This window comes from Rhamphochromis longiceps, linkage group LG7 (assembly GCF_057381845.1).
Source record: "Rhamphochromis longiceps isolate RC_006_pf linkage group LG7, R_longiceps_female_GT1.1, whole genome shotgun sequence".
Lineage (NCBI taxonomy): Eukaryota > Metazoa > Chordata > Actinopteri > Cichliformes > Cichlidae > Rhamphochromis > Rhamphochromis longiceps.
In genome coordinates, this window is record NC_140563.1 from 33,657,189 (window position 1) to 33,684,856 (window position 27,668).

The 27,668-nt window shown below is 41.0% G+C and overlaps 3 protein-coding genes across 8 annotated transcripts in view; 1 reads left to right on the top strand and 2 right to left on the bottom strand.

Annotated features, from left to right (window-relative positions):
- Positions 1–384: 384 nt before the first annotated feature.
- On the top strand, positions 385–13,082 carry pum3 (pumilio RNA-binding family member 3). 5 transcript variants are annotated; one of them, XM_085413425.1, is made up of 18 exons: positions 385–479; positions 1,439–1,523; positions 1,605–1,787; positions 2,114–2,297; positions 2,392–2,467; positions 2,916–3,009; positions 4,023–4,089; positions 4,290–4,464; positions 4,680–4,783; positions 6,234–6,312; positions 6,436–6,534; positions 7,416–7,469; positions 7,913–7,993; positions 8,295–8,437; positions 8,550–8,772; positions 8,923–9,010; positions 11,634–11,724; positions 12,171–13,082. In XM_085413425.1, the coding sequence occupies exons 2-18, from the start codon at positions 1,451–1,453 to the stop codon at positions 12,298–12,300; spliced, it is 1,944 nt and encodes a 647-aa protein (XP_085269551.1). In that variant the 5' UTR covers positions 385–479; positions 1,439–1,450; the 3' UTR covers positions 12,301–13,082. The 5 variants fall into 5 exon arrangements, with proteins under 5 accessions (XP_085269551.1, XP_085269555.1, XP_085269553.1 ...); XM_085413429.1 differs by having other exon boundaries at positions 388–479; positions 1,605–1,781; XM_085413427.1 differs by having other exon boundaries at positions 430–479; positions 1,443–1,523.
- Positions 13,083–15,036: 1,954 nt separating this feature from the next.
- kcnv2a (potassium channel, subfamily V, member 2a) lies at positions 15,037–19,780 on the bottom strand. The gene is made up of 9 exons (XM_085411194.1): positions 19,643–19,780; positions 18,659–18,796; positions 18,078–18,256; positions 17,783–17,966; positions 16,545–16,736; positions 16,212–16,466; positions 16,007–16,123; positions 15,766–15,924; positions 15,037–15,300 (listed from the first exon to the last, which is right to left on the bottom strand). Exons 1-9 carry the CDS (start codon positions 19,778–19,780, stop codon positions 15,037–15,039), a joined length of 1,626 nt encoding a protein of 541 aa, XP_085267320.1.
- A 3,902-nt stretch (positions 19,781–23,682) lies between these two features.
- vldlr (very low density lipoprotein receptor) overlaps positions 23,683–27,668 on the bottom strand; it is a 64,887-nt gene continuing 60,901 nt past the window's right edge. For both annotated transcript variants that reach the window (XM_085413430.1, XM_085413431.1), the window contains 3 exons: positions 26,013–26,090; positions 25,729–25,898; positions 23,683–24,728 (listed from right to left, as the gene is read on the bottom strand). In XM_085413430.1, coding sequence (XP_085269556.1) covers positions 24,693–24,728; positions 25,729–25,898; positions 26,013–26,090 — 284 coding nt within the window. In that variant the 3' untranslated portion in view covers positions 23,683–24,692. The remainder of the gene's footprint in view (positions 24,729–25,728; positions 25,899–26,012; positions 26,091–27,668) is intronic.

Below are 27,668 nucleotides of genomic sequence, written 5' to 3' on the forward strand. Positions count from 1 at the left end.
CTCAACCGTTGTCTTGCGTTTGGAGCGTAATGGGTCGTAATTTTAAAGAAAATGACATAATTTTTACAAACATGATTAACTTTAATATTAGATTAAACTAACTTGATTTTTAAGGAATTTTAAAGAATGTCAATTTCTAATTCACATCGATGTAACCACAGTAACGAGGTCTGCCCCTTTAAATGACAGTCTGTAAACAAACATTGGCCGCGTTACAGTGGCTCAGAGCTCCACAAATCGAAAAAAAAGTTCACTTTTTGTCAGTACACTTTGGGACTGCACAACCACTCAAAGTGTTAAATATTGGGAGCTGAAACGAATAAATTTATCGGTGCGGCGTTTTTGGGCGATAATGAATTGTCGCAACAACCAACGTTTTACGGCAGTGGAGTTTCAGTTTGATTGGACGCTTGGTGCCGTAAACCGTGTCGGTTATAGAACACATGGGACGGAGCTGAGGTAGCGTGTACATCTGAAATGTGAGTTAACTGCTCGAAAAAATCACGTTTACGTCGTTATGTTATAACAAAATGCTATTTTTATTTGCGCAATAACAGTTCCTAACTTGTGTTATATATGTTGCTAACTAAGTAGCATGGGTAAAAGCACCAGAAGCGCTTTATGGATCGAAAACACATTTCAAAACTGTTATAACTGATGGAAAAGTGGTTCATTAATATTAAAATTTAAGCAGAGTTTCGTCATTAACAGCACGTGAAGAAAAAAAGCTTGGTGTAGTTTCTTGTCTGTGGTTCTAGTTTAAATCCAATTAGAATCAGAAACGTTATCGTCAGACACTTTCGCCCAGTCCAACAAAGCTTCTCACTGCCTCGGTAAGATGTTCAGGAATACTTTATTTTTCCCATATTTGGTTACTTATTAAAGCAGTTTAAATAATGATCAGATGATACTAATATTTATTATTATTATTATTATTATTATTAACATCTGTCAGGTGCTTCTTTTTCAGATATATTGTGTTATAGAGAGTGATAGCATAGCAAGTTTTTAGTTCTCATCAGTTGCAATCACAGAACCAGTCTTCGTGATTCCAGTTTGTACAGTCTGTTAGTATCACCAGCTGTAGTGCTGCTTCTCCTGCAGATCACAGCAAAGTACACTGTACTTGCAGTAACTGATGGATAGAAAATCTCATCATCACTTTGCAGCACACAGTGAAGGATTGTGGTGCCTGCTAAGCCTCTTGTTGTATACAGCCTATGTGTGACAGCATGAGCGGTCACGCAGTGGTTTTGATGAGTATGAAAGAGATATTGATCACATGCTACACTCTCCATAACCAACAAATTTCAACCCAGATAACCGCTTGTGGGAGATTGGCGTTCCATCCTTTCTTTCTTTCTTTTTTACTTTAATTTGTCACCTGCGTGTATGTGACATGTTAATTTTCCTACTCTTGTCTCACTTTTTCTCTCAGACAGACATTAGGATGGAAACTCAATCAAAAAAAATGTTTTCTCCTAAAAATGGGAAGAAGTTCATGCAGAAAGGAAAAGGAAAAGGTAAAGCATCTTTTACAACAACGCTTCCAAGCTTCATCACATCAAACCAGTTTTGTGATTGCGGTGTCTCATTTTGCCCAGATTCCACAGGGACCAAATTTGGTGGAAAACCGGGCAGCAAAAAGCCCTTCAAACAGTACAACAACGCAGAGAGGAAGAGCCGACCGGGGAAGGGCCGGGATGGCGACAAGAGACAAACAAAGTTTTCTTTCTCTAAAGGAGGGAAGAGGAAACTGACAGATGCTAAAGATGAAGGAGGTGAGGGTGAGGAAATATCGGCTCTTTACAGACCAAATCTGACACTGTAAACATTGGAGTTGGTTGTATATCATAAGCTGAACATAATTAACACACATACATTCTGCACATATACAGCACATGTTATCAACGCACTGCTTGTTAGTTTTAGAGTAAAAATAAATAAATACATGAGATACACTCTCTGTGCTACAGTGTGGACAGTCAGACTGCTGAAATGACGCATTCTGCTCTAAATCACTGATTCTGTGTTCGGCTTCTCCTGAGAGCCTTTCTGTTAGAGGACGGTCTTCAAAAGCAAAAGTTGTATTTCCTCTTTTGTGTGAGATCAGGTCCTGGGGCTAAGAAGGTGAAGAAGGATGGGTTTAAACCAAATGAGAAGCTCACAAAGGAGGAGCTGAAGAAGAACAGGCAACAGAGAAAGAAGGACCTGAAGAAGAGTCGACAGGAAGCTGAGAGGAAGGACATGTATGAGATCATCAATCAGTCCAAACATATGTGGGGAGACCTCAGGAGGTACATGTCCACACACACTCACTCACAGGGTCGGAGACAAGGCCGTCGTTTGTATTGCTGCGGTCGGTTCAGTATTGGATGTTTGTGCTAACAGGAAGAACTGCGAGAAAGACCTGAAGAAGAAACTGTTGAGAGAGCTTCGTGATCTGATCCATGGAAAAGTCAAACAGGTTCGTCTGTTTGTTAGAAACTGCACATTTGGATTTATCTTTATTTTTAAACCTGTTTAACTTTTCTTTAAAATGAACCCATCCTCAAATGACCATATTATGGACATTCACTCTTGTTGACATCATACAGTGGGGAAAAAACCTCCTGAAATCTAAGTATTTGGCTCACAGGGATTACGTGTACATACACTAGCCTAATCATATATGACGGAAAAAAAGAACAAACAGGATAGCCTTCCAATAAGATGTACCTTTTTAAAATGTAGTTCTCTTAGGATTGTTCATCATGTCTGCAATTGACTCAGAAAGTAAAGAGGCTTAAAAGTGGACACACGGATCATAAAACATCATAAAAACAGAACAGAGGAAAACAAGCAGTTTCTTGCATTTTGTTTTAATTTTATGGAATGATTTGGATTGTTATGTGACCGTGCTTTCCTTCCTCCAGATGGCGTTTGCTCACGACGCCGTGCGAGTGCTGCAGTGTTACATTCAGTTCAGCAACCACGAGCAAAGGCAGGAAGTGTTTGAGGAGCTCAAAGGTGAGCATCATAATTTCATCTACTGTCTTTGGAAGTGTTACAGTCTGCGTGTGAGTTACCCCAAACTCTGAGCTTTTTCATCACCAGTTAATTCAGAGGTGACGTCTAGAAAATATCCCCAATACAGACAGAAAACTCAGAATGGGCTGTGGGCATTTAGCAGTTCTGGATTTTAATGTGACAGTGGATAGTTTTCCCTTTATTTTTTATTTTTTGTTTGTTTTAACTTTTTATTCTTGCACAGAAGAATTTTTAGAAATGGCAACGAGGCTTTTAGCAAGAAAGGGAAATCACAAATTGACCACACGTGGTGCTTTAACCAGCCAGAATCTGAGAAAACCCTGGCGTGCATGAGTAATGTACGTTCATTTTTATGCTGGCATAAAAATTCAGCACACAGTGTAAAGACATATATTTAGCAGGGTTAGGTTAATTGCTGTTTCTAAATTGGCCATAGGTGTGAATGAGAGTATGAATGGTTGTCTGTCTTTCTCTGTTAGCCCTGTGACAGACTGGTGAGCTGTCCAGGGTGTACCCATGCCTCTGGTGCCCGGGACAGGCTCCAGCTCTCCTGCAGCCCTGATAAGGATTAGCGAAAAAGGATGGATGAATGGGAAAAATGTCTTATATGTTTGAGTAAATGGGCCTACAGACCAGCAAAACTGGTTAAAAATATTAGAATTCTAGTGAGGTTCCTTTGGACCTTTTCAACTCATGCAGGAACGGCCCTGATAACTTTGCTGGTAACGAATGATTTTTGGGTCCAGTGGGTTTTCCCTGCTACTTCCCTCCAGAAAATTTATATTTTTATCAAAACCAACAGAAATCCATCAGCGCCAAAGTCATATTTGTTGCTACTGAAACTAGCTTCTGCCGCTTTTTTCAAAACACCTCATCCACGGATTATGAACAGGCAGCACATTTTCCCTTTTACATCAAAATTCAATAAGTAAGATGTGAGTAGATATAAAAAGATCCAGTTATACGACTGTGTCCTTGTTTTCTTTTAACAGATGACATCCTGAGTTTGAGCAAGTCACAGTACGGCAGACATGTGGTGAAAAAGCTGCTGGTGTACGGGTGAGTCGGCTTAGAGGAGTTTTTTTCCCCTTTCTGCAAAAGCATCTTGAAACAGGTGTTTCTATTATTTTGTCCAACCAGCTTAAATGAATTCAGCTAAATATGACAGAATAAACTGCTCAGCAGCTACAATGAAGTTCTGCAGTAGATAAGTGTAATCTTAGGTGTATTTATTATTTATGTATTTACTTCCTCCACAGGAACAAAGAGCTGGTGGCAGCAGTGATTAACAGGTTTAAAGGTCACGTGCGACAGATGCTCCGGCACGCCGCTGCCTCGTCCATCATCGAGTATGCGTACAATGACAAAGCGGTGCTCGCACAGAGACTCATGCTCACAGATGAGCTGTACGGCAACACCTACACTGTCTGCAAGGTAAACACACACACACACACACACACACACACACACACACACACACACACACACACACACACACACACACACACACACACACACAGAGGCTTAAAACTATTGTTTTGTATCAGCGCCACCAGAGGGCAGACAAACAGGCCGACCACTATTGTGATTATTATTTTTGAGAGGTGTGTTTATTAATTGGTGTTGTGCGTCTCTTTGTCCGTGTCCAGTCATACGAGTTCAACACCCTTGAGAAAGTCGTAAGGACGAACCCGGACAAGCTGAACAACATCATGGACGAGATGAAGCAGATTCTCACACCCATGGCCCAGAAGTAAGACCAGGAAAAGAATCACCTGCTAAGTTTGACTTTGAAGTCCTTTACAAATGTTTTCTGACAGAGTGTGGTTAAAGCTTTCAGTTTTTGTTATACTAATGAATAAAGCAATTCACATTAAGTTGAGGTAAAATGGCAAAAGATTCAATAAAAACATTGTTTAAAATGTTTTTCCTAAAGATGAGAACAAATCTGAGCTGATGTGGAAACTTTGATTTGGTTTGAGACGCATTTATGGTCAGAATTTAATTCTTTTAGATAAATTAGAACCTAAAAGAAAGTTAAAGTTATAAAATTTCATTACTGAACTTAAAAGTTACAAATAAAACCTTGAAGTCGATTCGTCCACACATATTTAAGGTTTTGTAAGTGAGAGAGATGTTACATGCTGTTTTAGACATTTGTACGCACACAAAGGTTTTTGAAAGTCAGAATTATCGGATTGGTGAGCTGAACTTATTCGGGTTTGGATGTACGCATTTGTAAAATGGTTTTAGGTCAGATTTGGTATTTCTGTTTTGTATTTGTGTGGATTTAAACATGCGTCCTCAAAAGTTATACACAAATCATTGAACACATTTGTTAAACTTAATTTATACTTGCAGATCATATTGTACGCACTGAGACAAATTTCTCTCCATATTTCGGAGTCCTGTCCATCTTTGGATCCGTATACCTATGCGAGAAGGTTTTCTCAAACATGAACCACATGAAGTCCAAACGGTGCTCTTTCCTGACTGATGCCACTGCAGTACTGCATTAATATTACAGCCCTGATATGGAGAAGCTCTGCAGTGATGTTCAGAAACAGAAATCGCATTAAAAGAGCATTTAATATGCTGTTATTTTTCAATAAATATCTCTATGTTTTTGACCCTGAGTTTTACGTTCAGGGCTGGACCCCAGACACAGACACACGGCTCTGTTTCTCCCAGTATTCAGCCTGAGGGGCTAAAATGGCTCTTTGGTGCCCTGATTCAGACCTAAGTTACTGTCATTCTTTTCACTCAAAGTCTGCACGTTGTGCATATGGGTGGAAGAAGGAGGTGATTTTACATGTTTGAAAAATGAAGCACTGGTTTAGTTCTAGGGTGAAAGTGGCCTACGTCATTTGGCACCACTGTGGATTTTCTACCATTAGAAGTTAAAGGTTTAACCTCTTTTGAAATGCCACAAATATTCTATCCAAACTTTTTAATCTTCAGACCAAAGCTCACAGAAGCTATCAGATGGATTTTAGATATGGTTAACTGAAATTCGCTGCAAAGCTGTCAAACAGGAAGTGAAGTTGTATGCCAGGATTGCTGTATGGGTCAAATGGAAGGATGAAAAGTGAATCTAAAGTGGAAATGCCATTAACTGCAGTTGCTCTGTTTTTAAAATTCTGTTTATATTTTATTTTATCTGGATGTTTGTTAATCACTTGGACTGTTTTTTTGTATTTCAGGGAACAAGTGATCAAACACTCTCTAGTCCACAAAGTCTTCCTGGATTTCTTCCAGTGTGCTCCTGAGAAACAGAGAACGGTGAGCCTCTTTTTAAAGTTTCCATGTATTAAAGAACAGAAGCTGAATATCGCTGCTTCATTGGAACTAAAAATGGAATAATAATTGTTTCTCCTTGCTCTGTGTTTGTTGCGATTCGAGCAGGAGATGATCGAGTCCATCAGACAGTCTGTCGTCTACATGGCCCACACTCATGACGGAGCCCGAGTGGCGATGAACAGCTTGTGGCACGGCACAGCCAAGGTGCGCACACGCTCAAATGCAACAACTGCACGTGCACATGCAGGAGTTCTGTTGTTACAGACAGTTGAGAAGCAGCCTTCACTCTTTTCTTTTTTCCTCCATGGGAGTCATTTAAAAAACTCTGCTCGAAAACAAAACTTATGGGCTCAAAATACACGAAGAGAGAGCCTGATCGGATTTTGTTTACGTAAAGACTCTTGTACCCAGTTTAAAATCGGTGGCATAAATGACCTCAAGTCATCACCTGTGTTTATTTATCGGTTCATGAGGTTAGCAGGAGGACACACAAACCCAGGCTTTTACCTGTACTAGTAAGCCAGTACAGGGTTGCAGGTCCATCCACTGTGACCCCTTGGGAAATAAAGGTTAGGCTGAAAGTTGTTTTTTTATTATTACCTATCAGAATTGTTCCATGTACCACAAGCCCCAGGGTAAACTGATATTGTGGTGATCAAAGAGGTTTTCTTCTGCGGTGTAAAAGCAAAGCTGTCAGTTCAGTGGTGCATCTACACTCTTACCCTCAAGTTCTGGGTAGCAACCAAAAGATGAGGGGAAATGAGTTTCCTCTAGAAGATGCAAGATGGCCTGTTCTTCATTAGAATAGGGGTGAGCTCAGAGTAGAGCTGCTGCTTTATTCATTGAAAGAAGCTAGTTCAGGTGGTTCATGCATCTGATTAGGATTCCTGATGGACATCAAGTGGCAGAAGATGGATGATCATAATTATTTTCTAACATGCCAGCCGCACATTAAAGCTTCTTCAGTTCCTCATAATCTTTAGATTGGCACCATCCAAACTTCATATATATGTAACTAATGTTGATGACTGGCAGGAAATGGAAGCGTCTGCTACACAAAGTCATTGTTTTATTTTTTGTTTCAGGACCGAAAAGTCATCATAAAAACTATGAAGACCTACATGGTGAAATTTGCCATGGTGAGTTCATTTAATCATGTGTTGATTGATTAAACCAAAACCTATGTTTATATGTTAACAATTCATGCAAAGTGTCTGCAGGTCAATTAAAGTATGTTATAAACAGTTTGGATGTTTTTAGTGTAGTGTAAAATAACTTCATGGTTGTATGTCTGCCAAAAAATAATCACTGTCATTTCTGTACTTTGTATTCTCACCTCCACTTCTACCTCTCATTAGTCTTATTTTTCTTGTGGATTTCTGTCAGTTTCAGATGTTTTGTGATGAAATTCTCTGTTCTTGATGTATCTTCTAAAACGTCTCAGACAACTTTTTATGTGCACAATTGTTCAAAACTAGAAAATAGCAGCTGATTATTTAATCTCTTTAAAGTCACATTGTTCAGAAATTAAAATTCCTCAGAGTGAGTAAGAGTGAGGACTGATATATGTATGTATCCACAGGGGGAGTTTGCTCACCTGGTTCTTTTGGCCATATTTGACTGTGTGGACGACACCAAGCTGGTCAAACAGGCCGTGCTCTCAGTAAGTCAAATGCAAAATACTTCATTGGTATGCAGACTCAAATGGTTTTGGAGCCCAGCAGGAATCTGCAAACTGAGTAGAGAGTGTAGAGAAAAATGACTGTGAGTGGCCTGAGCCAAAGTGCAAATCTGTCTGAACAGGAACAGGGCAGACACACACTGCCACAGCAAAAAAAACCTTAGCTTCAGACTTGGATGGTTCCTGGACTCATATGCTCCTGACTGGGAGGGGAGAGAATGCAAAGCATGACATGTTTAAGAAGTATCCCCATTAAAAACTCATTTGTGTCCCACCTTTCCAGGAGATCCTAGAATCTCTGGATGAGGTCGTAGGTAACAAGTACGGTAAAAAGGTCCTAGTGTACCTGCTGAGCCCCAGAGACCCGGCTCACCTGGTGCCGGAGATCATCAAGGTGTTGGAGAAGGGAGACGGAAACGCACACAGGTAACAGCAATATGGACGGTTTTGTTTAATCCAAGAAAGTAAAAATAAATAGTAATGCTAACATATAAAAATCTGAGATGGAGTGAAGGTCACATGTTTCTGCTCTGTTCAGTAAAAAGGACACAGCAACTCGGAGGAAGGAGCTGCTGGAAGTTGTCTCCCCACCGCTGCTGGAGTACCTATGTAACAACGCAGCTGCCATGGCGATGGACAAGGCGACCAGCGTCACCATCAGCGACATCTTGGCGTCGGCCTGTGGGGACCTGCGGCCCGCCATGACGGCTGTGGCTCAGCTGGCCAATCAGGAGTTGGTACCAGGAGGGATTAAAGGCGAGGTGTGTGACAGCAGTTAGAAACCGAGCACAAAAGTGTCAACAAACAACAAATATGAATATGAAAGGATTTTTTTTTTTTACTTGGATATTCACTAAAGCTTTGATGGTGACTTTATGTTTGATGCGCTGTGCTCTTTGTGCCCTCTGTAGCTTCACATGGCAGAGCATCCAGCAGGACACCTGGTGCTGAAGTGGCTCATAGAGCAGGACGTCACGCTGGCAGAGGCCGGCAAGGAAGGTAAGGACACCATGACACACACACAGTAAACTGGTTTTAATGAGAATGTTGTTGAATTCAGGGTCATTTCTGACAGCGTGCTGAGCATTTAAAAAAACCTGTTTAAGTGGGTTTCTTAGATTAGCTTGAGTCATTTTCACACAAACTCCAGATATTTGCAGGGGAATCAGGCTGGGTTTAGATGTGTTCACAATGCTGGGAACACTGTGTTTTTTAGACAAGCAGACAGGACAGATGACAGCTGCTTGGAAGCAGCAGCTGTAAATAAATAAATAAAATTTTGTCAACAGCCTAGCTGCAGCATTTTGCACAACCTGTAGACGATCCAGAGAACCTTTGCTTAGACACATAAAGAAAGAGTTACAATAGTCCAAGCGTGAGGAAATAAATGCATGTATGGCAATCTCCAGTTCAGGGTGAGATAAAATAGGGCTTAACTTAGCCACATTTCTTAAATGATAAAAACAAGATCGAACCAGAGATTTCACATGCCCATCCAATGTGAGAGTCGTGTCAAAAGTTACACCTAAATTCCTGATAGAGGATTTGACATACACTGAAAGAGGACCAAGGGCTTTCACTGTCTGGGATAAAAATCTGTCAGGAGCGCATACGAGGACTTCAGTTTGAGTTAGAGGAAATTTGCAGCATCCAATGTTTGATGGAATCTAAGCAATCATTCAGAAGCTGAAGCTTAGATAAATCCTGGGGCTTAAAAGAGATGTACAACTGAATATCATCAGCATAACGGTGATAACAAATGTCCTCAAAAGAGCCCATTATATGCTGGAGGGGGAGAAGATATATTAAGAACAATAAAGGCCCCAAGACCGAACCCTGAGGGAGACCACAAGTAAGGGAAGTAGAGGATGACCTAAAATCGGAGACCACCACAGAAGAAGATCGGTGATGTAGATATGAGGAGAACCACTCCAAAGCAGTACCCGATACACCAACCCAATGTTTAAGCCTTTCCAGGAGGCTGCGGTTGTCAGCAGTGTCAAAAGCCGATGTTAGGTCCAACATAAGTAGGACTGAGCATTTTCCTGCATCATTACTCATCAGAATGTCACTTGAGACCCTAAGAAGGGCTGTTTCTGTGGAGTGAGCTCGGCGAAAGCCAGACTGAAACTTATCACAAATGCTATGTTTGTCCAGAGCTGCTATAAGTTGCTTAGCCACAACCTTTTCTAGAAGCTTAGCAATTAACAGTAATTTAGAGATAGGTCTGTAGCTGCTCCAAAGAGTGGGGTCTAGCTGAGGTTTTTTTAAAAGTGGGAGAATAGCAGCATTTTTAAGATAAACCGGAACTATACCAGACGCCAGTGAAGAGTTGATTAGAGTGAGCACAGATGGACCAATTACCTGGAAGACATTTTTGAATGATGATGCAGGAACAATGTCAAGTGGACAAGAGGATGTCTTTACTGAATTCGCTAGTTTTACCAGCTCAGGTAGTGAAACGGGAGAGAAAGTATCCAAAATGACGTGCCGAGATGGGGTTGAGATCGACATAACAGGTGCTGAATGAGAAAAATTTATTCTTACATTCTTCATCATTGCAAGCAGAAAAGAAAGAAAACTGTCACAGTCGTCCTCATTAGATGAAATAGGGGCTGCAGGAAGAGCAGGAGTAACAATGTCACTAATTGTGTTGAATAGCACCTTAGGATTACCTCTGCTCTTTGTAACTAAGTGTGAGAAATAGGCAGCCCTCGCATCTCTGATAGCATTATTAAAAGAAGCTAAAAGGTCCTTTAGGTAGAGGAGATGAACATTTAGATGGGTTTTCCTCCACCTGCGCTCCGCTTTACGACAATCATGTTTTAGACCGCAAATACTGTCATTTAGCCAAGGAGGAGATTTGCAAGCAGAAACTCTCATTTTAACCGGACAAATTTAATCTAAAATAGAAAGGCAATAATTATTCAAAAGATTGGTTGAATAATCAACATCATTATGAGGAGATAGTAGGTTAAAAGCATCTGCAAATGTCTTAGCTGTGGAGGAGTCTAAGATACGAGAGCTAAGTATCCGTTGAACAGGGAACAAAAGCTCATTAAAAGACATGTTAAAAACAATAACATGGTGATCACAAATAAAAATGTCCTCAGAGTAAATAAAATCAATAGTTATACCCAAAGTAAAAACAAGGTCCAGTGTCCAGCTGTCACACTTCTAACATACCGCCAGGTTAAAGACCAGCTAATGCCTGATTCAACTGAGCTGGACATTGTGTTCTCATTGGCAACTCTCTAGAGCATTGTCTCCAAATGTTAATGGCCACATGTGTGAAAACAGCTTAGTGCCTGTCCCCTCTAACCCGATTGAGGATTTAGTCAGTTATAGCTATGGATCAAAAGAAAGAACTGAACTTTTTAAAAACACGAGTACGCCAGAAGCAGACAGGTGGTATTCAGTGGACTAAAAGCCAAACACACAGCTTTGGAGTGTGTCTCTGCTGAGCTGAACAACAGAACCACAAACCACCACAAACTGCAATACTCCTACATACCTGCAGGAAAATCACTTCACATCAGCGCTAGAAAGTGGAAACTATATATCTTCTTATCTCTTATCTCTGTATCTTGTTAATCTCTGCCTGTCTGTTTTACCCTCTCAGAGCGATTTGGGAGGATCCTCGTGGACACAGTAGGAACAAATAAGATGAAGAGCTGGGCCAAAGTCAACAGAGGAGCCATGGTGCTCTGCAGGTCGGTGAACAAACACATTTCTATCACTTCAGAGGGTGTTTCTTGAGGGTTGTATAACAACTGAAGTTCATCTCAGATAGTCTTTTTATTAACTGGCTGGACAAAAACTCAAACCCCAGTCAGGGATGAAGGGTATCATAATGTCAAATGTCACATGACTCTTCTTTAGCACAAAATAACCTCTGCGTGCTGCCTACTTCTATCCTAGATATTATCAGATGATGATAAAACGGTGATTAAAAATCTATCAAGAGCAGATAATCGATACTGATTTTAAAACATGCTCAAAGAACATGTGAAAACATGGCACTTCCAGCTGATTTTAAACTGAAGATAACTATGTGTTTGTTCTAAGGACCAACAGGGGGCGACTCTGGTATCACAAAGAAACCGTTTGCCCTCTTTTTTTGTAAATTAAAGTTTTGGGGGGCGGGGTTTCTTTGCAGTTTGCTGAACAGCTGTGACAAGTCTGTGGCTGCGGAGGTGAAGGCGGCGCTGGAGTCCATCAGGTCGGAGCTTAGCAGCATCAGCAACAACAAAGGCGTGGAAATCCTGCTGGAGAATCTGAACAAGTAGACCTGTTTCTTCCAAACAAACTGCTGATGTTTAACCCATCGCTGCCTCTGTGGCACCAACACCTGCATGACTGAGTGATTGAAGCAGCAAATGGGAACATTTTTCAGGAAGTGGATACAACCTGACACACTGCTGTGTAATTACAGTGGATGGGAATTTGTTTGGAATCTGGGAAATTAGGAAAAGTGTTTGGAAAAATGGTCACCGCTACAAGAAAACAGATTACAAACATGGAAGAACAGCTGGCAGTTCAAAAGTCAACGGACAACACACATAAATTCTCAGATAATCAGTTTCGAGTCCATTACTGTCTTTGAAACTCAGCACTTCATCATTTACATTAAACAAATCTGGACAAAGTGATGGGTTTCATGGACAGAGGCTAAAATGTTTAGATACAGAGCTGATTAGTGAATGGGAAACGGCCTCTGTCTGTGATTGATGAGCTTAGCATGACTGAATGAATCATGACAAGATCTTCAAGAAATGAACAGAGGTCTCTTATACTTACTGTAATTATAAGAGAAAATCCTGCTTATTTTATGCTTGGGGTCTTCTCCAGTTGACTTGATTTTAAAATCTATGTTCAGGCCAACACTCTGCAGGTTGGACAAGTAAAACCATGTGCATAACATGACAAAGCCCAAAGTTTTTTGGTAATTTGTGTGAACTAGGATTCATCTGATCAGCCTTCAGATTTGGTTTGTAAGATTTTATATGTTGTAAGCATCAGCTACAAAGTTACTGTGTTTGCAAAATAAAGACTATTGTGACAATTATAATATGAATTATGATTTTTTTTTTTTAAATAAGAGATTTATTTATGTGATGCTGACACAGAACCCCAAAACATGAGTGTGAGCAAGCAAGTAATCAACGAGCATTGTCAAAGTAGACTTTAAAATGTTGGTTTATTTCAGTGAGCGGAAGAACCTGTCACATTTTTGCCATAGATATTGTTCCAATGGTTGGTGCTCATGGTAAATGGACTGGTAATACCTGTAAGATAAATAATTTTTAACTCTGAATCATGCAAAGCCACTCCTGTAGAGCCTAAGAATAAAAATATGGAGGGGAAATGAACATAATGGGTCCTCTTTGACAATGTCATACGTGTAATTTGACTACATCGCTTTTTTAAAATGTTGCTTTCTTGTGAAAGAACCTGGCTCAATTCTTTTTGCCATTTGAAGCAAGAAATTGCTTCAAAAAAAATCTGATATTTTATAAAAGAAGGTTGTCGGCTCCAGAGATACAGTTCATATTTTGAGGATAGAAAGTTCTGTACACAAACTGTTGAAGACAAGATGATGAGAAACAGTTTCATTCTTACAGAGACTCATGGGGCAGATAAACAGGTCTCTCAGGCACTGTCCAGATGTTGGATGTTTCAATGTTATCGGGTCCCATGTCGGGGATGGAGGCTTTAACAGCTTCACCACAGACAGGTTTGGAATAAATAAACACCTTTAATTCAGAGGACATTTTTTTGACTTTGAGAATTGGAATTTAAAAAAAAAACCTTGTACAACAATAATAAGCAAAAGTGATACTACATATAAATTTGGCCACAGCCCCCCTTCAAGGTTATCTCCTTTTGCACCACTGAACTGTTTACAGTGCTGCTTTCAGTTTGGGTCACTCTCTAGAAATCCTGTCCTGATCATTTTAAATCCCTTCTGTGTAAAACTAACCGTTGACTTTTGTGCCAAGGATCATTGCTTGTGAGAGTTGAGACCTGGGATACTTCGGGTCAGGAATGTGACCAGGAGCATTTGTGGGAGTGTTCATGAACAGAGGCAGATATGCCTCTACAAAAGGTATTTAAACCTTGGTTAAAAATAAATTTGGGGGCTTGTCCAGGATCGGTACTTCTGGCCTATAACATGAATTTTTGTTGCTACCCAGCTCACAAAGCTAAAACATAAAATTGAGACTGACATCGGCTCATTTAGAAATGTGAGTTTTTATTCAATTTCTAAATAATCTAAGTTTACACACAAAGAAATTTAAACACTGCAGCCAGGAGAGCATGACCTAGCAAGAAGTGGTGGTGGTGCATTAAACACCAACTAAGTCAGTTTATCAGGTCCATGGTTATCTGTTGAGGTCATACACCCCCAAAGGTGTGCACTGCGAAGCCAATAGGAGTTGCAGGGAGCACAACAGAGCAAGAGTATAGTAACCAAATTTAAACCACCTGTGTTTTTGTTTTTTTTTAATGGGCGGGATTACATCATGTATAATGGGAGGATGGATGAAAGTATGCATAAATAAACAGGTTTGCCAATTCTTTGGCCAGAAAGTCCTCAAGTTTGACTTTAAATGGCTTCTGGAAGCTGTTTCACTGAAATGTCTCTTGCCACATTAGTTTCCACTTCCACCACTGCTGGCATCTGAATAGTCAAATAGTTCTATTATGAACAATAATATTGCTTTGAACATTGCGAGAACAATTTGTAAAAATAACTGAATAACCTGAAAAAAAGAGGTAGAATGACAAGTACAATTCCTGGCTTCTATTTACCTGTACACCCCCAAACTGATATCAGAAAAGTGTTGTTGGTGGTGGAAGTTTCCAGAAGCATCTCACCATCCGGCAGTTCATCCAGATAGAGTCTAGCTGTTATGGAAATTTCAGGTACTGTCTGCAGTATGTGTGATCAGGAACCTGTCACACATGTCACAAACACATGTTTGTAATTCTTCTCTTAAAACTTCTACAAGCTACTGTCATCACTTTTGGTGAATGCTGTCATCGCAGAACTCTGAGAACTTCTTTGCTGCCCTCCTGGCAAAGCCCATCTTCCCACGAGCCTTGGTCACAGCAGTGTACTCATGGGCCTTGAGCTTAGTGTAATAATCAGAGAACTTGTTGTAAAGGACGGAGATGGGCATGCCATTGAGAATGATGCCAAAGGAGATACAGGCGAAGGCAAAGATACGTCCAAGGTTGGTCTCTGGGTACATGTCGCCATAGCCCACTGTGGAAATACTCGCCTGAGGGGTGAAAGAGACAATAACTATAAGGATGCAAAGGTAGACACAGAGATTGAATGATCTTAGGTAGGATTTACTGAAACATGTCTTTCTTTTTTGTCCCACCACACAAACACTTACTTGTATACATTGTTATGTTTTATGTAAAACACTGGTTCTAAAATGAAGTGTAAGATCTTCATTTTGTGTACGTTGAATCAGTGGATATGAGTTAAAAGTCATAAATAGGGGTTTCATATCCAGAAACACAGACATTAATAGATGCCAAGAGGCAAAAGTACATTTACTGTTACACCTTGCTTGTCTTAATTGGCAAAGATTCAACAAGTTGCTGGAAACATTCCTCAGAGATTTTGGTCCATATTAACATGATAGCATTAGATTTGTTGGACTTACATCCCTGATGCAACTCTCCTGTTCCACCACTTATTTGCATTAATGAGCAGTTGAGCAAGTGTACTTAACAAAAATTGTTGGTGTAATTGTGTGTCGACTCACAGCAGCCCACCACCATGCCTGTGGCATGGAGGTGAAGCTGGTGTTGTAGCTATCGTGCTCCACTGTGTACACCATGGCTGAAAACATGAAGATTCCCATGCCGATAAAGAGCAGCAAACATCCCACCTGGAGAGATATTTTAGAGCAATTTCAGCATTTAGTTAAACACTTTCTTCATATTTCTCTCAACCTGCAGATAAACCCTGACCTGCTGGTAGCACTGTCTTAGCGTGAAGCCAAAGGCTCTGAGGCCCGTTGAGTGACGAGCCAACTTCAAGATCCTGAAGATTCTCATCAGACGCATGATCCTCAGAACCTGCCCAACCTACAGAGAGGGAAAAAACACTACTAAACATGGATAAGACCACCATATTTAAAGTTTAACAACAACAACTCTCCCATCTTTTCTTTACCTTCCCGACACGTGCTACTGTCTCAATGTCTCCAGAGTGCACGTGGATGTCCTTGTCTTCAAAGCATTCCAAGATCATCTGCAAGTAGTGTGGCAGGATAGCGATCAGATCAACTGTGTTCAGCATGCTGCGTCCAAAACATTTCAGGGCAGGGGTGGAGATCAGGCGCAGCAGGTACTCCAAGGTGAAAAAGGTGATGCATAACGTCTCGACGTACTCGCCGTAGAACCTGCCACTGGGCTCACCTGATGGTGTCTAGAACACAGAATATAAAGATACAGCTTCTGTTCTGAAACAATAAAGGATCAGTCATGGTTTTAGTGTTATAGACACCTTGTACTGCATCTCCTCCACGGTGTTGAGGGTCATGGCGACCAGCGACACCAGCACAAACATGGAGGATGCGACTGCCACAAGCTTGGCTGTGATCGAGGAGAATGGCATCTCCATTAGGTTCCAGATTTTCCTCCGGGTCTGCCCAAAGGCCATGCCGTTAAATAACACCTCATTCTCCTCTGTTTCTACCTGCAGGATGGAAATGCATCAGCAACAGGATACAAACAGCATTTTTTGTTTGCTTTTTAGAGGGGAGTCAAACTTGATGCTCACTAGAAACAACCAGAAAAATAGGCAGTATAAAAACATCTTATTTTTCATTGAGGATAAAACTAGACGAATGAAATGTCAAGACAAGTCACCAAACTGAAACGCGCTTGAATTAAACTAAAAAACGGGCACAGCAAACTGTAATGGAAACATCTGTATAAATCTGTGCCAAGGAAAAGCTTATTCTCTTCTCCCCATCTGTCAAGACAGCAGAGCAGAGCGCTGATTTATAATGTAGGTCAAACAGACTCAGAGTCAGCCAGCAGATTACTGCCAAATCAGAGTTAAAAAAATAACTGCTGAACCAATGAGGCAGCAGTAGGTGATGAACCCGTGACATTTTATTTTGCAGCACTGTTAAACATATGGAGTCGAACCGGTGGTAAAATAAATAAAGTCACTGATTACAAACTGCCTCCTGTGTCCTGTGGATTATCCACTTCTTACGGAGAAGGGAAAGTTACTGTTTTCTAGGCTGTGAGGGCTGCAAATAAAAATCCATGGCCATGTATATGTGTGTGTGTGTTACATTTGAAGACGGAAATCCCAAAAGGGTCACAAGATAAACATGAGGGATCCTGACATGAGATCTTGCACTTATTTTTCAGACCTTTTATAAAACGCAGCACATAAAAGATACGTTTCCTATTTGGTCCTCTAACATTTAGCATCCATGAAAAAAGCCCCACCCACCTGTAATTCAAAATATTTATTTATGAGGGTCAGCCAATTAGAAGAAAACTGGTTTAAAGAAAAGAGACAGGGAGCTATAAAGGTTGTTTCAGACAGATGGTGAACTGAGCGCCTGCACTACGGTGTGGTATAAGATAAATACTGTGAACTGTGAATCATGCAAAGGTTTTTTAAGTCTGTTCAACTGAGGTGAACTTGAGCACAATAATGTAAATGTTTATTTATTACACACAATTTAAGTAAAAATGCACAAAAAGTGTGACATTACTCACCAGATCGCCCATCTCTGTAATAAGCTGCTTCTGTATTTTCAGCTGCTCGTTCAGCTCGTCCTGCCTCTCTTCAAAGGAGATGCGGCAGCAGCGCTGGCTGTTTTTGATTCTGACCCCCCAGTAGTTTATCTCCTCCAGGAAGTTTCGGGGACACAGCTCGTCTTTAATCCACAACACTCCAGTTCTGACAGAGAGGAAAGAGACAGGAAAACAGCATCCATGATCATTCCAAGATATCACAAAGGAGATTAAAGTGTCCCTGTGTTGACTTATAACCTCACGTGTTTTATGTCACCTGTAGAAATTAAAGATGTTGTGGAAAATTGTTGGGTCGCGGTCAAAGAAGAACTCGTTGCGCTGGACGACGTAGTCATCACAGAGGTCCAGCTTCCTGCTGTGGTCTGTGTATGTGGCCAAGCGACCGATCCGAGTCTTCGGATACCTGGCGGCTAACCTGTAAGGCAGGTGATACACCTGAGAAATAAAAAGAGAATTAGTCTCTTCTCTTTAGCATAGACATTTGAAAAAACATAGAAAATTTTTCATTACAATTACAAAATGCTAATATCACAAAAAATATGCAATGTACAAAACCAGTTTAAAAAAATCTAGTTTTTATTCATTGCTACTGGAAAAAGTCAGAGTGAACTCAGAGGAGACCTCCTGAATCTGTAAGTTTCTATGGGATTGGATCAGAACCACTGATTCCACGGGTTCAGCAGTAACATCTGAGCAAGACGGCTGTGACAGATATGCAGCTCACAGTCTGATAATGATGTATGAGTGCCACCTCTGCTGCTTGTTAATAAGTGTCAGGTTCAGTCCTAACAGTAAAATAAAAATATTAGCAGTTATGCAAAAGTTAAGCGGAGTTACCGTTCCTCCAACATTGATGTTGAGAATGAAGTGTTTGGTTGGAGAATTCAGCAAGCGGGAGGGAGACACTGGCAATCGATCTTCCACCTCCTCGTTTTCATACTCTGCATAAATATCGTAGATGTCTCTGCCAAGGTCCTTCAAAATATAACAAAACACAAAATGAACAGAAAAACTGAAAAATATCAGCTTAGATATGATCGTAGTAAAGTAGTAGATTTGTTTTTGCTCATCACAGTTCCAATTAGGTGAATGCTACTCTACACCAAACCTGGTGTAGAGTAGCACCTGTTGTGTAATTTTTACCTTATTGGTTGCCGTGACAGATCACTTTCCAAACTTATGAGAAAAACAAGTGGCATGGTGGTTCACTAAATAGCATTTCTGCCTCACATCATAGCAAGAAGGTCCCCAGTTCACCTGGTCATCTACAGTCTTCTGCGTGGAGTTTGCTTTGAGTACTTCAGCAAATTTAAATAGCAGATTCTGAACTGGCCGTGGATTTGAGGAAAACACAGTGCTTAAGGCAGATGGAATACCAAGTCCAATTCCACTTCCTGCTTGGCATCCTTGTCAAAGATTTCACTGAAGAGCTCCACATCTGTATATTTAAGTTCCAGTTTTACTTTAATGTTGCTGTTGATTTGTTGCTTATAGTAGCCTGTACTATTTTTATTCATTACCGTTCTGCTGTGAGACGGCAAGTTCCCCTGTGGCATCAATAAAGTACCCATTTACCTCTCCATATCTATGCATCCATGAATCCTACTTTATCTTATATTTGAGAGTCTTAGCTTGAGCACTAGAATGTGGTTCAATGCTGAAAAAACACAACAGCCGTAAAACCATGGAAGCTGTCTCAGCCTCACTGAACTTGTTGAATCTGAACAAAACATAACCAAAATCCAAAGGTATAGCTCAAATCTGTTTTTTAAAAATAGCTCCATCAAATCAAACAAATCCCAAATGGACCGAGTGACTGACCTGCATGGAGTTCCATGGTTTAATGAAGGCGCTGATCAAGTCCAGGTGTTCCACTGTTTCTTTGACCTCTTGAGTCCGGCTGCCGGGCTTGTAGCTGGAGAATAAACTCCTGCTTCGAGCTCTGAGGTGGTTAAACATGATCGCTGCTTTAAGTGTTAAATGTAAACTGCACAGAGACACGTCGCATTCACAGACACATTCAGTAATAAAGAAATCATACTGTTCACACACATGCACGCAGCTGACAGAGAGATATCACACGCAGAGTGATGAGGGAAGTGATTCTCCTTGCCTAATGCTGCTGACTGAGATGATCCGGGTGCTTAAAGTTTTAAATACTATTATCCTCTTCTGTCCATCTCCTGATCTCTCAAGCTCTCCCTCTCCTCCCACTTTCACATAAGTTTACAAATCTGGTAAATTAGGGTCATAAATGTGATCATTTTAATACTATTCTAAGATGTCAGTCCACTGCTTTGTACAAGACAGTATTTGAAAACTCTTAATTTACAACAGCATCTGAAACGTAATGATACAGAGCAGCTATAAAATGCAGTTCTGACATTCATTGCCAACAGATAGCATAGGAAAAAAGTAGAGTAGCAATTTCTTTGTAGGTGACTGTAGGTGTCAAAATCTCTGTACCCTACAGAACACATGCAGATCTAAAGTTCTGTCATTGTTATACTTCACTACACATGGACATTGATCTGGTCCGTAAAGTAGCTGAGGGGATTGTTGATCAGTTTCATCTGCTTTGGTGTACATTTTAGTACAATGACACTACTGTTAGCGATACCTGGACCTTACAGTGTTTCCAGAGGGAGCCCAATTCCTCCAGGCTGGCACATCAATACATGCCATTGCCAGAAGGTTTGCTGTTTCCTCCAGCACAGTCTCATAACCATGGAGGAGATTCCAGGTAATAGGCAGTTACTGTAGCAGAGCTGGGCAGGCCTGTAGAAGGTACTTTAGCAGGACCAGTATCTGCTCCTTTGTGCAAGGAGCACAGTTGCATAATGACCTCCAGCAGGCCACTGGTGTGAACATCTGACCAAGCAATCAGAAGACAGCTTCCAGAGGTTGATCTGAGGGCCCAACATCCTTTAGTAAGCTCTGTGCTCACTACACCGTGGAGTCCGACTTAGATTTGCCATAGAAGACCAGAACTGTTAGATCTGCCACTAGTGGGACGATGTAGGAAAACCACTGACTGGCCCCAAACTCCCCTGTGTTAAATCCAATAGAACATCTCAGGGACATTATGTTTCAGTCTAAATCTGGGAGATGATCCCCTTAGACTTCATTCACTGTGTCATTAGGAGATTTCTCCAACATTGACAGACACACATACAAGCACGTGGTGGGACAAACAGAGTACCAATGCTGCTAGGCTGCACCTCCGTTCATCCCTGGTCCCTACCTGGGATTTTTTCCCCCCCCACTCAGATCTGATTTTTTGTGTTCTTACAGTCTTTCTTAAAATGTTCCTTTAAGGTTTTTTTTTTTTTTTTTTTTTTTGAATAGCGTAGTTTATGAAAGAAACTTGTGAGCTAGTAACTCGGCACATCGCCTTGTCCAAATATGGTAATTTCTGGCTCATCAAAAATTGTCAATATCAATGATTTGACATAATGTTGCAGCATCTTTGTCCATCTTTTATGCAGTACATGGTTTGAAGCCTCACTTCACTGAAAAATGTATTTTGAGGCTTGGAGGGGAACCGAGCCGGTTGAGTCGCTCCTTTGAATTAACTGACATGAATCGGGCATCTGATCATTTGAGGGTTTCCAGCTTGCAAGAGATCCAGAAGACACTCAAGGATCCTCCACAGTATGGAAAAACTAAATTAACCCTCCTGTTATGTTGGTTTCCAGGAACACCAATTATGCTCCTGGGTTAATTTGACCCAGGGCAAATTTACTCATCCAAAAGTGTCAGAAACACTGGCATTGATGACTTTGATTTTCTTTTATAAGTTTGATTTTTTTGTTGTTTTCTGTAGTGATGCAGATGACATGTGACATCTCTCCTGTTGCGCAACATAACAGCAGGGTTAACCTGCTGTCACCTTGAGCCAACTGTGGATGAACAGATGGATTTTATGTAGTAAATATTAGTTTTTCTAAAAAAATAAAAAATGGAAAGCAAGGCATCTACTGTTCCCAGCAGTCAAATAAAAGACATTTTTGGTTTTAAGACACAAAGTTTGGATATTTCAGTTGATACGATCTTGGGAAAGTATTTCCCGTTGTTCAGAGCGCTCCTTAAATGCATCACAGCAAACCTCGATTTTCAAATATCTGATGTAGCCTTCCTTCAGATGCAACAGACTTTCGCATTTTAAATCTGTGCCTTAATCCAAGTGTGTGCGTTTGATGCAGTTGCTGCAATTATAACTCAAGTAGTTAGGTGGAGATTAATCCTTCCTGCAGTTAAACAGGGATAATAAAAAGATGGAGGCAAACTCAGTTTCTCGACCCACTTCCCTTTACATACACGCATCCTCATGTTTGCCCCTGATCTGACTGAGGGTAGATTAAACTGTGCTGGAAGCAGAGGAGGAGAGTTTAAGTCATTACATACAGAGTCAGTCCTGCTTGTGCAGGGGAAGTCCTTAGACTTAGATGAAAGTTGTGCTGTTACTTGTTCCACTCGGTCTATGGGGAGGTGCGCACGCACATGCATTAACATTTTTAGTTCTCTTGCACCCAAATTTACCTTTATAATTTGCTTTGAGCATGAGAACTACATATTTTTGGAGTTATGCTTTCAGTAAATACACTGCAACTTTAAACACCCCCCCCCCCCCCCCCCCAAAAAAAAAAACCCAACCCAAAATGCACTAAATCTCTGGCATATCCATCTGGCCAGTTTAGTCAGAGTTGGTTAATCAGCTGGTTTTGTTTTAATGAAGGTGCACTACAAGGGCAACGATGAGACAACCCCCAAAACAGGAATAGCTTTACAGGTGGAGGCCAATCACATATTTCTCCCTCATCTTCTGTGTGTGTAGGTTTGTGTTGTTGTTGTTTTTTCCCCCCCCCCCCTCGAGGGAGTTTTGCATTTGCTCAGGTCAGTGTCACTACTGGAAGCATGAGGCTTTACATGGACCCTAAAGAGGTTGTGCAAGCAGTCCAATCCTCCAGGATGGCACATCAGTGTGTGCCATTGTCAGGTTTGCTCTCCCACCCCTTACAGATTTAAGGATACGGAGAAAATTCCAAGAGAGCTGGGCAGAAGCAATGTTTCTGCTCCTTTGTGCATGGAGGAACAGGATGAGCACAGCAAAATGACCTTCAGCTGGGCACTGCAGAGAATGTCTGAACAAACAAACTGACTTCATGAGGGTCGCCTGAGGGCCCAAAATCCTCTAATGGGCCTACTGTTCAGTGCCTGGGATTTGCCATAGCATAACAGAATTGGCACACTCGTGGCAAACCAGCTCTCATGTGAATGACGTCTGGAGAGACCATGGAAACATTGCTTTGCACCACCTGTTTTGGTAGGTCTGTGATTGTCTGGAATACCCATGCAGGGACGTACAGATCTTTACAACACCACAACTGCAATCAAGTATTGGGATGAAATCCTTTGACCCCATCATCAGACCCAATGCTGATGCAGTGGGTCCTAAGCTCCAGGTTCCTGCTGGTGCACAACATTGCCCAGCATCATGCAGATATAGTATGGCTGTAATGGTTAACCAATGACTGTTTTCTACAGTCATTGATTAACAGACAAAGTTACAACTACTGTTGTTATATTAGTCATGTACAAGTGGGATTTTAGCATTTGTCAAATCAGCAAACGTAATGTTGTACTTGCTTTGTAGAATAATCAGCTCTGCTGAGTGAAATTCTGGTATTTTGCCTGCAACCTACCACCTATAGTTTTCTTGATAACCAAGATTTGACAAAAGAAAAAATTTGTACAGCTCAGGAACAGGCTTTAAAACAGTCCACAAATCAGTGGGTGAGGTCATAGAGGCCATGTATCACAAAACATTTATGCATGACAAAAAAAAACAAAGAACAAGATTTTCTGAGCAAAGTTGTGGATTAAATTTTAATTCCGAAGTGATTCGCAGATCAGTTTCTTCACAGATACAGAGTCTTCCCATTTTATTGGTGTCCCCCCTTCTTTGTACAAGGCTAGAAAAAGTTCACAGCAACAGCACAAACATACAAAATAGTTTTACCAAATTCATTGTGTTTTGTTTTTTCCTTCTTAAATACATTGAGCCGCTGGTATGACACCCAACCATAGCAAAAAACTGATCAAGTCAAATGTATACAATCTTATTTACACAAGGAGCATTTGATCAAAGTGCATTGAAGAGTCCTGATTGACGATCATGTCCAAAGGATGGGCAAATATGTACAGTGTTTACAAAAGCTGTAACCATGGTTATTTCACAAGCATAATAATAATAATAATAATAATAATAATAATCCTGTAAGAATGCATTCTAAGAGGTGGTGATGGCAAGAAAACACTCAAATTAATGAAAGAAAACTTAGTTTTGAGATATTACTGCCCAAACATGATCGTACATAAATATTCACATCTGAGGAAGCAACAAAATCGGGACCGCATCCTCTCCTCATTAAAGCCTTACTTCTAAAGGACCCTTGACCCCTCGTGTTTTGTGCAGTCTTCAAACATTCACCGTGTCAGATTCTGGGAGCCTAGATGAGGAGATCAAACTGACAATTCATCCCTTTCAACTGTTGCGACACGATGCCAGCAAGCTTCTTAAAGAGGGCGGGACAAAGAAATGACTGGAAAATGTCTGTGGCCCAAAAATAACGGGAAAAAAAAAGAAATCCTTACAACTTTGGATGTGGAATGAAACCAGTCGGGACAGAATTCATTGCAATATTTACATATAAATAACATTTCCTCTTCACCACACACAGTGGTCTAATGTACTTCAGAAGGCATGTGGTCGTACTATAAGGTCTGCTGCTGCTGCTACGGTCAAGCGTCGGCACTGGAACGAGGCGGCGCGGTGTGACCGTGAAAAAATAAAAAAGACCCAACACGATCAGGATAAATCATCCTCTGTGCTCACTATCGAAATCTGGAGGAAGATGAAGGGAGGGGGAGGAGAGAGGAAGACCGGTTTAGAAATGCTCACAACAACAGCACTTTAAAGGCTCGTTCATTCCAAGCTGCACCGTCTGCTTCATTCATGAAGTAAGACAGTGTGCTGGTTTAAAGGGAAGGCGTGTGCTGCAGGTATTGAACTCATGTTGCCTTTTGAAACGTCTGCTGCAGCTGTGAGGGCGATAGCAGAGGCTCGTGTCCATCTTGTGGCCCCGGCCGGGCTTAGGTTAATCCGTTTAATCTGTATACATGCTTTGCAGACGGCCAACAATGAACATTAAGGATTACTACGGGCCACAAGGTCATGGTGAGAGTGGAGGTCATTAACATGCAGGCTCCATCTTCCGAAGCCTGGCTGGAATCATTTAAGCTGCTCAAACTGCAGCTCGTGGTTATTTTCACCTTTGCTGAGGAGGTTACGTGACTGGTTCAGTTCATTTGTTGGGAGGATTACACAAAACGCTGGCGAGGTGTATGAGGGGGTAAAAAACAGACAGGCATTGTTAAGGACAACTTACAAGGACTCTTTACCAGTCCTCTACCACTGCCCACGCCTGGTTACCTACTGACTGAATGCATGTACAGTGATGGTATTGTTTGCATAAATAAGCAGCTGCGTGTTTTAGTTACTCTGGTGATTTGAGGCCATGGTTTATTTACAGCTCCAATAGTTTATGAGTAAATTGAGCTAACATTTTGTAAGTGATTGCTCACAACCTAAGGTGACAGGTGCACCGAGTTACTCCTGGGTTGTTTTTATTTGCTTAGAATAGTTTATTATTTTGATGCCTTGCACACCAACATGTGAATCAAAGCTCCGTCATTTAAACTGTTCCTGCAGCTCAGACCTTTACAAAGTTTCACCAACAAAATGTCTCGAGCTGAAATTTCCAAATTCCCAGTCTAAATTTTCATCTGGAACGAACTGTTAATCACTACCCTGAGTTAACGTTGTTCGTGGATTCTTCACTCACCGCGGGGTACGTGTGTCCTACATTGGCGCCGTGCCTCGTGATGTCAATGTTGAGGTCTTCTTCTGTGGTCTTCAGGTAGACTGGGTTGTCAAAGTTCATGCTCTTCTGGTTCTTCAGCTGCCAGTTCCTCCACATCAGGTAGCCGCCTGCTGCCGCCATCGCCAGTAGCACTGAGAGGAGAGACGAACAGTCAGGAGTCAAATCAACTCCCCCCAAAAAGTGCCAAGGATCTGAAATGAGGATTTTAATTAGTTTGCGCAAGTGTGTGGGCAGCATCTACTCACAGACGGGTAGTATGGCCCAGGCAGCAGCAGAACCTCTGGCTGTCGAATTCACTTGAATTGATGTGCTCACATTGGCTTCTGAAAGACAAAACAAGGCACATGCCAACAGCCAACAAGTTTAAAAACATTTCCTTAGACTTTGACTACCAGTTAGGTTTCCAATCAAGAAGCAGAATAAAGTGAAAATCCAAAATCATTTTGGCAACTGGTTTTTAATCTTTTAAAGAAAACAGCATCTGATGAGTCTCTCATTTCCCCAGTCTACTTTACCCAGTGTGTTCTTGTATCAGTGTCAAGTGAGGGCGGAAAAGAAGCTTGGCTGAACGCAGTAACAGACCTCAGAAGAGAAAGTTGGATTTGCTCGTACTACCAGCTGGCCCCCTTTGTGAAACTATTAAATTCTTGCAACATGTCAACATTTTGGTTCAGAGTAAAATATTAAACTTCTGGCCTCATCCTTTCAATGAATTCATACCTCACCCTTCAAATAGCGTAAACCATCATTTTGGAGTGCTGACCGCATATGTGACAAAATCAATAGAGGTAATCAAAGTTCAATCTGTCCAAATCTTTGGTTTGATTTATTAAAGCTAGAACATCCTTAGCTTCACTTTGTTTACCAAATATCAGCTAGAATCATTATGCTGCAATAAATGTCTTGTCTACCAAATCAAAGCGAAACACACAGACAGTCAAACAGTCTTTGTGTTCGAGAAGATTTCAGTCTGAGATCCAGGTTCACTTGGATAAAGAGACTTTAGGGCATTTTGTTTAGCTTTTGTGGACAAAGTTATAAGCTCAGACTTCTCTTGTTCCATGTGGGACAGTTTTTTATAAATAGAATGATGGCTTAAATTCAAACAAAACTGTCAAGTTCTAAAATTCACCAGCATACATGGTTTTTAGTTTCTATAACGTGTCAAAAAACCCGTCAGGAGTAAAGTGGAAGCTCTTTCACAGCTTATTACAGTTTAAATAAAGCATTTCCATCAGCAGAAGAAAGTGTTTGGAGCTGCGTCAAACTAAACTACAGCCTGTGTCTTTATGGTAATGAAGGATATCAGAACAATGCAACAGTGTTTTGCAGCAACAATGGAGCTCAGTGACAGGAAGAGGATATAGCAGGCTTTGGATACTTGGGCATGATTTCATAGGAGGATTAATTCATTGTTCTGTCGTTTGTTGATAGTCTATTTTTCTTTCTTTGATTTTTGACATCCTGCAACACCTCATCTAAAAATAGGACATTAAGATGTTCAGGACTGCAAGACTTCTTTAACTCTTGGTGTAAGCACAAATGTTATGCTCTCCCAAGAAAGCTGAGATCACAGTTTGAAAAGCAGCGTTGGGGAAGGAGGGGGTTACAGTCTGAGAATTGCTGATTCTTGCTTCTCTTGCACGACTTCATTTCTTGATGATGCCTGAAGGATTTGTGCTACAATCCCTTTGTGTTGCAGTAATATAACAGTCACGTCTTAATTACCAGATTATGCCAAACTTTAAATGGGAAAGTGATTCTAGTGATGAAGCTTCCTTGTTCCTGCCACTAGGTGTTGCTCATGTGCTGTGCTCTTAATAGTGTAATGAACTGTGGTTTAATCAGCTGAAACAGAGGCAAACAACAGCTTTTCCCTCTAAGTACAGCATAAAAAAAAA

Excerpts from the sequence above, each read along its gene's own strand:
- kcnv2a (XM_085411194.1), bottom strand. The coding sequence starts at position 19,780 with ATGTTTAACCACCTCAGAGCTCGAAGCAGGAGTTTATTCTCCAGCTAC. Across the intron at positions 17,967-18,077 it reads AACATCTTTAATTTCTACAG|AACTGGAGTGTTGTGGATTA; the intron begins GTGACATAAAAC and ends CCTCTCTGTCAG. Across the intron at positions 16,124-16,211 it reads CAGTAGCACGTGTCGGGAAG|GTTGGGCAGGTTCTGAGGAT; the intron begins GTAAAGAAAAGA and ends CCCTCTCTGTAG.
- pum3 (XM_085413425.1), top strand. The coding sequence starts at position 1,451 with ATGGAAACTCAATCAAAAAAAATGTTTTCTCCTAAAAATGGGAAGAAG. Across the intron at positions 4,784-6,233 it reads CTCACACCCATGGCCCAGAA|GGAACAAGTGATCAAACACT; the intron begins GTAAGACCAGGA and ends TTTGTATTTCAG. Across the intron at positions 6,535-7,415 it reads TGTGGCACGGCACAGCCAAG|GACCGAAAAGTCATCATAAA; the intron begins GTGCGCACACGC and ends TTTTTGTTTCAG.